The sequence below is a fragment of the Daphnia magna genome, unplaced genomic scaffold (assembly GCF_020631705.1).
Source record: "Daphnia magna isolate NIES unplaced genomic scaffold, ASM2063170v1.1 Dm_contigs186, whole genome shotgun sequence".
NCBI classification, from domain to species: Eukaryota; Metazoa; Arthropoda; class Branchiopoda; order Diplostraca; family Daphniidae; genus Daphnia; species Daphnia magna.
This window is the reverse complement of record NW_025533160.1, coordinates 14,108-23,623: the sequence shown is the minus strand read 5'-3', so window position 1 is coordinate 23,623 and position 9,516 is coordinate 14,108. Positions and strand designations below refer to the sequence as shown.

General features: G+C 37.5%; 1 protein-coding gene across 3 annotated transcripts; it reads left to right on the top strand.

Moving 5' to 3' along the window:
• The first annotated feature begins 1,981 nt into the window (after positions 1-1,981).
• LOC123466241 lies at positions 1,982-6,626 on the top strand. Of its 3 annotated transcripts, none has more exons than XM_045167361.1 (9): positions 1,983-2,251; positions 2,446-3,122; positions 3,432-3,557; positions 3,749-3,828; positions 4,695-4,739; positions 4,887-4,977; positions 5,179-5,312; positions 5,405-5,744; positions 6,273-6,626. In XM_045167361.1, the coding sequence occupies exons 2-9, from the start codon at positions 3,062-3,064 to the stop codon at positions 6,392-6,394; spliced, it is 999 nt and encodes a 332-aa protein (XP_045023296.1). In that variant the 5' UTR covers positions 1,983-2,251; positions 2,446-3,061; the 3' UTR covers positions 6,395-6,626. The 3 variants fall into 3 exon arrangements, with proteins under 3 accessions (XP_045023298.1, XP_045023296.1, XP_045023297.1); XM_045167362.1 differs by having other exon boundaries at positions 1,983-2,263; XM_045167363.1 differs by lacking the exon at positions 4,695-4,739 and having other exon boundaries at positions 1,982-2,251.
• The last annotated feature ends 2,890 nt before the right edge of the window (positions 6,627-9,516 follow it).

The window sequence follows — 9,516 nt, the reverse complement described above, 5'->3', positions numbered from 1 at the left end:
AAGGATTGGCCATCAATGAAAAAAACCGAAGAAAAGGGCGTGCAAATATAACAAGCCATATTATATCCTTCACATACAGCGTTGCAATAATTGCAAGGTAAACATAGAAAGGCATCAACCAAGCAGAAATTTCATTATTGATATACTCTGATCTCAGTTTGGTTCTTCACTGAATCGAAGCGATCAAATACACCACCTCCCCCCCCCCAAAAAAAAGGCTCAATTACTCGATCCCCCCCTAAAAAAAAGGGGAGTCTTTTTTTTTTTTTAAATCTAGGTTTGCATATATACACCCGATCAATGTGAATTTGCTTTTGTAAGGATCCCTCCCTGTGGGGCAGAGGAGGTTATTCACATATAAACGTTATAATATATCTGCCGATGCATATATAGGTCTATATATATATAGTCTATATACATAACACAGAGTAAATATATATAGGTCTGCAAATATCGTGCGGTGCGTCGGAGGATGTGTCATCGGGAAGACCCTGCCCTGCGTGTATTGACAATTGCTAGCCTATATATATAGTTAGCTATATTTTCCTTACATAAGAATATACGTATATATAGGTCTATAATATACGAATTGATTTGGTTGCCGTGTGATGCCCCACTGATGTTCCCTTTTTTAAAAAAAATAAGCAGAAACGTTTAAAAGCTGACATTATCGTGCACAACCGCTGTAGTCTGAAATCAGACAAGTTTTGGGGGAAAAGAAAAAACTAATGGGGAACTACGTCGTTCACAACGTCGTCCATACCGATTCAGTTAAGTCCATATAGAGATAAAATATATCAAAGATGTAGTGCATATTTCAAAAAAGAAAAAAGGAAAAAGGGTGGGCTTGAAAAGTCCGACGGATGTAAGTTGTTGATGTCGTTAGTTTTCAACAACGAGAACCTATATTGTGGAACACGGTGTTATTTATACATATATGTTAGAGACTTAATCTCTCATCGTCGTTCTATTTCCTTTTATCTCTTTCTTTCTTTCTTCTTCCTCAAGCGAATTGCAGCCCCGAAAGACGCCAATACCGTCTTGCGGCGGAGTGAGTTATTAGCATAATCTATAGATATATATAGAAGCAAGTATCAGGAAAAAACAAAAACAAATGATCAGAAAACATTGTTTTCGTGGGAAAGACAAATTTTTATATTCGATTGAACCCGAAGAAGGTGCTGCTGGGAAAGTTGAGGCGCATGGCTATCGCTGATGACGACCAAGGCAAATCCAATCAACGTATATCGTATATGAACAAATCAATGAAATAGTGGAATATATATTTGTCATTGAATTGCGTTACTTCCGAATGAACGAGAACCCCACACACACACACACAACTTGAATAAACTGTCTGTTGTATTATATATACAGTATGTGTGTGTATATAGCCTATATAGCTGCACATGTGTGTCACATTGTGGTCGGATATGATATACGATGACATCTTAACAAGAAATCGTTTTCTATTCTTTCTTTCTTTTTCTTTCTTTTCAAAAGGCGTAATATAGTACATATATAGCCCTGCCCCTATATATATATATTACATATATTTTACATGCGAACTAACGAAAATCGTCCTCCATTGCTTTATATACAGCGTGTTGCTATTTATTTCCCACCCACCCCACTCGTCTGCGATTAACGAATGAGCTGTATATGCACTCTAAGGAATTATGATAGCTGTCTAGATCATGTCCTGTCAGTTTATATATACATCCCCTGCCTTAAAAAAAAAACAAGGAGGGCCCCCCTCTCCCCCAAAGAAAAAACAACAACAACCAAATACTTTGCATTACTTTGCACAGCGGCGAACAGGATGCGATCAAATACGCGTTGAACACACCCTCTGTATATATAAATCTACATCACAAGAAGCGCATGCGTTTTGTTCGTCAAAGCGCCTTGCCGTCATCGTTTGGAGATGTGAAGGGCCCATACGAAAAAACAGTATACGAAACCAGGCGAAGAGAAGAGAGTGACTTCAGTCACGAACCAGAGTGTCGTCTTGTTCAGTTCTTTCAACATCACGCGTCCTCCCTCAACCTGTTCGCATATACTATACATACAGACAGAACTGATTGCGCCAAGTTCGAGCTGATATATATTACGTATATATACAGTATAGACACAGTCATTTAACAACCAAGTACTTTTGAAACCAAGCCCAAAACAAATGTTTATATACTATATTCTTCATTATGTTTGGCGTTATGTTTTAGGCCGTGTGGATATAAAACATTTGTCAGTGAGTATATATGTTAGTATACAACTCCTCTTGTTTTGTTATATGTTTATATATATACAGAAAGAGAGAAAACGTATATGCACGATGATAACTATATAATATAACTTTTGAAACAACTTGAACAACTTTGAATGGTCTATAAAGCTTCATACATATATCAGACTTTTGTTGTTTGTTTCTCTATGCGCATATAGGCCTTTCTCCGGACTCTTTGACGTGCTGAAGAAGTTTGGCTGTTTGGCAAAAGTGTATAACGACGTCGTATATATATTATATAGGCTATATATATTATATACGATGCCTCAAATGAGATGCAGCGCAGGCTGTTATCGGCAGCTTCATCATAGCGCGGTCCGACCTTGTGTGTGAGGTCAATTGCTGACTGACGAAAAACGAATCGTATTTACATATACACACGACAGACTTTGTATATTTGAAAGAAAGACTTTTAAGCCTTTGGCCATTTTGCCTGCGACATCACGTGCGACTGTGTCCCTTTCTGCTTGCCACGCGTCGTCATTGAAGAACGAGGGACGAAGACGAGCAACAACTTAATACTATATCAAGGCTGGCTTTGTTGTGAAGTGTGACAAGGCGGTAGCAGCTGATTGCAACGGTTGTGAGAGGGCGATGTGTTGCCGGTTTCGGATGGCCACATATAGCCCCGCCACTTGCGCTTAAATTGACAGCGACAAGTTCCAACATCGTTTCCGGATTTCCACTGGGATAAAAAAAACAAAAAAATATATAGTCTATATAGCCTATATATATATTTTTAAAAAAAAAGGACAAGTGTCACCAGATATCAAGATGAATTGTCGCACGGCTTTCTACCCCTTGTTGAGCGTCGTTTTCATGGCTGGCTTGGCTGGTGAGTCATTCTATATATATATTATATGGTCTTATATATAAGAAGGACGCCATGTTTATACTTTGTTACTTATCCCTGAACCTATGGCATGTGTTTATCTTGTAACCCCACCCAACAGCCGACACCGCAGTTTTTCTCTCCTCATTTATTTTTAAATGATTATATTTTATTTAAACCTTTTTTTTAAATATATTTATTTATTTTCTTTGTGCTCGTTCAATATGCATATATATATATACGTGTGTGTGTCTGTCAGTTGGGTGTGTACAATGTGTATTTACGATCTTATATATTTGTTGCTGGTAACAGGTGTGACGTGCATCCGCGTCTCGCATCTGATTGTGCCCGCACAAGTCGGCCGCGGCCACGACGCTCAATTACATTGCCATTTCAATCTCGGTGGCAACATCCTTTATTCAGTCAAATGGTTTAAAGGTATATTAGGTCTATTGTTTCAATACGTGCACGTATATATTGTGCTGGAAACGTGCGATATTGCCAATAATATATAGAAACGTTGTTGTTGAATTGAGGCCTATATATTTAATTTGTTTTGGGTTTTTTTGGTTTAATTCTGGCCCTGTCGTTTGTTGTTATTACATATTCGCTTATTTTGGTTCTTCAAGGGTCTCGCGAGTTCTTCCGCATCGGTCCCGACGGTACCCGACCTCAAGTCTTCCCTCATCTTTCCAACATGACTGTTGACGTAACGTTTCATTTTCTTTCACAATATGTCCCCCCCCCCCTTTTTTTTTTAATCAAAATGTTTTCAGGTCTATTTCATTTTTCCCTTTACCTTCAAATTCCCCTTAAAAAATAAATATGATTCGACATGGCAGAGGCCATTCCAGCAGCACCCGTTTTTAACCGTTAATCGATTAAAGGCGTAGGCTACGTTAAGGCTATACTACGTGTATATTAGCACAGCGAGTCCATCACTTGATGAAATCGAAGACCTTGCCGTTGCTAAACTGCTGACCGCCATCAGGCTTATTGAGCTCGGCTGGACGAGCCTCGGTATAATCATCGTGGATTACTTTGTCTGTGGCAATAAGCTGAGAGCAATCTGCCAGTAGAAAAGACATGACATCCTCTTGACCGAGTCTATAATATGAAGGGAACTTGTTGTTTGTTTGTTTTTCTTTTTGTGAAGGGATTCGATGATCTATCTCAAATCTTCTAGCCTATTTAGTAGAGTCTTTTTCGTGGAAATATATATATTAGTTCCACTTGTTATATGTATACTCGTACATACTTGGATGATTGATCGAAAATGATAAGAAAACAAGTAGATGTACAGAACAAAATTCAAAGCAAAATTGAGTGGCAAACATTGATTTTATTAAACATCAGTTAAAGACTTAAAGGGACGTCCTCTATGACTTTCCATCGTGTTAACGGGGGTGATTCTGCTGTTTTTAATCCAATAAATGAACGCGTATATACAAAATCTATAGAGTATATTTAGTATACGTATATTAGCTATATATAGGCTTAGTAACGCCTACAAGCACGAGATGATCAAAAACAAAACAAAATTGACATTTTCTCAATCATTTTTTGAAACGGCAGATCCAGCGCTCCAACGTCTCAAGTGTTTACCTCAGGAATATCCAGGTAAACAAGTTGGCAGGTTGTATTAGAAGTATATAGGTCGATCTTGTAGAAAATAATAAATGTAATAGGCCTATAGTAGTCTAGGTATAGGCTATAACTGTCTATTATATTCTAATTTTGTCGACTTTTATTTTTGCATATATACAGAGAAGCAACGCCGGAACGTACCGATGCGAGGTGTCCTGCGAGGGCCCCCATTTTGAAACGGATTTCAGAGAAGCCAACATGTCAGTCGTTGGTGAGTGACTATATTAACCTATATACAAGTCCAATTGACTTCAATCTGTTTCGGGTCTAATTAATAAGAAAAATGAAAACATTTGGAATATGTGCTAATGTCATCAGTAAATCAAATGCATGGGCAATCATATCTATATATAGCTGAGAAACTTATATAATCAACACCAACTATATAAAATCCGCTTTGAAAACACAAAAGATTTGCCACTCCAAGGACCCATCATTATCAACGTGCAGACGAGCTACTTACCAGGAGAGCGGGTGGCGTTAAACTGCACCTCAGCTCCTTCGAAGCCAATGGCGATTCTTCAATGGAGTATCGACGGGGAACAAGTCAGTTCTTTTCTTTTCTTTAATTTCATTTTTCAATTGCGAATGATTTAAACATTCTTTTCAACGGCCATCACATGCTAATGCGCTTTCAGGTGGGCGAACCGTACGTCAAACGATACATTGACGGTTCGATTGCGACGTTAGGGACCCCATCGTCTGAAGCGAACGGCAGGCCATCGGCATGGCAAAACGGCCGGGAAAGTGATGGTGAATTGGCCGACGATAGCGTCGCCACCGTCGGATTGGAATTCGTCGTCGATTTGCCGAAACAGATGGCCACTGGAGCGTTCGCCATTAGACGGGTCTCGTGCACGGCCCTAGTGGGAGACATTTATCAAAGCGTTACGTACGCAAATCTGTCGATCGTTGACGGACGCTCAGCTAAGTCGATCGCCACAGCTCGCACTCCTTCTCACCTCCTCCATTCTTCCAGTAAGCAATGTATATATTTATACTGTCTCATTTGTGTGTTTTCTCTTGTCATATTATATAATAGGCTATATAGCATTTAATATACGGCATCAAAAACACGCTATATTCGTTTTAAAAAGGGAAAGGGCTGATATTATATATAGACTGCATAAGACGTATATATAAACGTATAGACTATTTATCTTTAAGAATTCGGTTAGAATATAAATGTTAAACTAGCAATTGATGAAAACAGCTATTTTTCTATATTGAGAATTGGCTATTTTCGTTTCGGAATTTGATTTGATGCCATCCCATGTTTTTTTTTTTTTATATTTGAAATGTTTTCAACTGGGCCTGTATATACAATGTGAACGGAGTATAAGTTTGTTGTAGTGCATCAACTTGTTAGCCTAACGTGCATGTCATACAACGAAGTTACACGCACGACAAGTGTAAAAAAAGAAAAGAAAATAGAGAGAGAGAGAGAAAAAGATGTATAAGCGACTATAACTTTTTGTTATATACGATTTTCTGTTTGTTGTGTAGATGGAAGTTCGGCAAACGGACGGAGTTGGCATTCGACTTGGATCGGTCTTGTCTTTTGTTGCATATTTCATCTGGTACGTCAAACGGCGGTCGATATTACCGCGGCCGTCCTTCGCATATAGTTCCTGCGTTCGGTTTCATCAGCGTCATTTTGAACAAATAAAAATCCATCGTATTTATAATTATTAGTTATTACTACCCACCATAGGCAGCGCAACGCGACGCGTCCAGCAAAACCTATCTTTATTACGACTATAAACAGAAGTTTTTGCGTTAACTGATGGTGATCTTTTATTCATGTATAGAACAAAGTTGCTCTTGATGTCCGAAATAAACTGCTCTCCGTGCGGCCGATGACTTTCTAAAGCGACAACAATCTCACTTCACATCATATACTGTATAAACTGATATTGGATTGAACTGTTGATGCGTCATTGACTATATATAGGATATTTATACCGATTTCGTTAGGTCTATTAATAATATTCCAATCAGCATCACGATGAATTGAAAGTGTTAGATGCGAGCAGCAAGTCCAATCACAGTTGCAACATGAGATAAGACATTTTGCTAAATAGTTATAGGTCTAGTCTAATACATTATTGGTTTTCACAGCAGTTGCATACATAAGTTATATAAGCGGACGTTTTAGACATGACGTGTGCTCTTTCCAGAAATCCATTCAGATTTTTGTTAGTTCAGACAAGTCATCACGACTATAGTTTTGACACCTGCATCAGGAAATTGTATATTTGCATTGAATATGGCGGTGCTGTATAGTCTATATATATATATTAGCTTCATTGTTAACTGCAAGTCCGAATGTTGTTCTCAACTTGCGCGTGTCCGGCTTTGAACGGAAGTTCCATTCAAACTGTCCGACCATCATCAGCCATATAGGGTTATATATACTATAACGGGTTTCAAATGGTGCGTTTGAACTTTCTTATATATCAAGCCAACCATCTTTTGTCTTTTGTTCGCCATGTTGGCTAATTTTTGTCAGCTTTATATACCTTTCAGTTATATAACTATAGGACCTATTAAGTTGCCTACCCCTTGCTTACCTAACAAATTGGTCAGTATATATGCAAACATCTTGCTTATAGAAATAATGACAGCAGTATTAAAATATATGAGATATAGTTTAAAGATGTATATAGTTAACGCATCATGAAGTGTGTTGTGTGTATTTCTGAACAAACTGCTGCAATACATCGCTGATTTATACGTTTTTTTTTTAAATCCAAATTAGCACGGGGTTTTCTTATTTTCATCGTCGTCACTCTTCGTGATTTCTCTATCGTTACGTAAAAGCGAAAACGATTAAGTATATATCGCTTGATTTTATTCCCATATGTATATAGTGTTAATCGCTTATTCATGGTATTAAGCAGCAGCGCGTTCTATATTACATAAGCTATTATCTATAACGTTATTTATATAAGCGAAGCGGCTGCCATTAATGTCAATCTTTCAAGGTCTATATACCAGTGCTTTTCATTATGAAATGAAACGGACGTAACCCCGTTCCTGATGGCGCTCTAAAATGTTTAGCTGACAAGTGCTTAGCCAACGCAATTACCCCTTTTCACCTCCCACTAGGTTTATCGACGATTGTTAAAGAATGTTTTGATTGATTGGCTTTACTTCCGCCTCCACAGCTTAGGTAGGTCTACTCAATATGCTGTATATATAGGTATATATATAGACTATATTATAATATAAACACAGAACGCTTATGACACTATAGGTAATAATAATGGGATTTATATATATGTAGGCTATATGTCAACACAAGTTTTGTTCTATATTATAATAAATACGGCCGCCATAAGTTTGTTGGCAAAACTGTTCTATAGATGTCTATACAAAGACTATTGTTTTTATGTGCGTTTGCTGATGGAGAGGAGGTATTAATCAAGCTGTTTCATTAAATGCAAAGAATATCTAGTCATGCAGCAGACAACCGCGCAGAAGAGACCTCTCATCATATAACTAAGCAAACAAACAAAAAACTAAAACTAATCTATATAAGCATCAAGTTTCTGGCTTTTCGAACATTGCCCGGCAGCAGCAGCGTATATACAGCATGTCATCAAATAGTTGTAGACTATTAGCCTAGACTATAAGAAATAATCTAAGAAGCAGCTACTTATGCTGTCTCGGGGATGCACACGCGGCTAAAGGCATTGCTTCATATTTTCCAATCATATGAAATAATAATAATAATAAAAAAAGTTACTGACCTATTGCAATATAAATCAAGAAAATATGTAGACTGATGTGTATACCAAAATAGATAAATGTAGAAACGTTTTGAGCAGAACGTATATTATATACAGCCCATTGCTCAGTGCCGACCTCTTCTATGTCTATGCGCACGTCTCCAAGAACTCGTCCGCCAGACATCACGCAAACCAATCAAATTAACTTTCAATATGTCTATTTGAGTGTCGTCCGGTGAACTTTTAAACATATAACGTCAGCACGGTTATATATACGCACGCAATGCTATAGGTTGTATATATACGAGTGATGTATAGCTACTGCTAAATCTGAAAATTATATTTAAACTCACTATATATGCAAGACGGTTGATTATACGCGGGAATAATCGTCAAGGTTCTATACACTCACTGACTTGTAAAGGCCTAACGTATTAGCCTATAAATAGAACTATACATTTAAATTTTTGAGCTTGGAATTCTATATCGCATTAAAGTTACATCATTTCCTAGATTAAACTAATATATTACGTGGATGCCGAACGAATTTCACTATGAAAAATCTGCAAATACAAGATGAGACAACATGTCGTCTAAAGAGTTTCAACTTTCATCCTTTATTCAAATCGCAGACAATGCGTTTTACATCTAGTATACACAACACATATATAGGTCGGTGCTTTACGTGCATATATACTGTATACTACACACATATAATATACCGTAAATAAATACAGCCATTAAAAAAGAAAAAAACATTTGCACTGTGAATTCCGCTTTACTGATGAAACACCATTTAGAAATGGAAGAATAAGTTCCATGTGGCGCGTCTTTTAACCGTCACTCGTCAGATTGAACATGACGAGCAAAACGTATATAGATGTACACATATAGGCTTATCTACCTATTGAAGATGTTGACGTATATACCACGTCTGTGTGTGTATGAACACTTTCCAATAGTCACTCACAGCACACATAAGAGATCTGGAATCAAAAGGAATGTAATCTAATCGT

Excerpts from the sequence above, each read along its gene's own strand:
- LOC123466241 (XM_045167361.1), top strand. The coding sequence starts at position 3,062 with ATGAATTGTCGCACGGCTTTCTACCCCTTGTTGAGCGTCGTTTTCATG. Across the intron at positions 3,829-4,694 it reads TTTCCAACATGACTGTTGAC|ATCCAGCGCTCCAACGTCTC; the intron begins GTAACGTTTCAT and ends TTGAAACGGCAG. Across the intron at positions 4,740-4,886 it reads TTTACCTCAGGAATATCCAG|AGAAGCAACGCCGGAACGTA; the intron begins GTAAACAAGTTG and ends GCATATATACAG.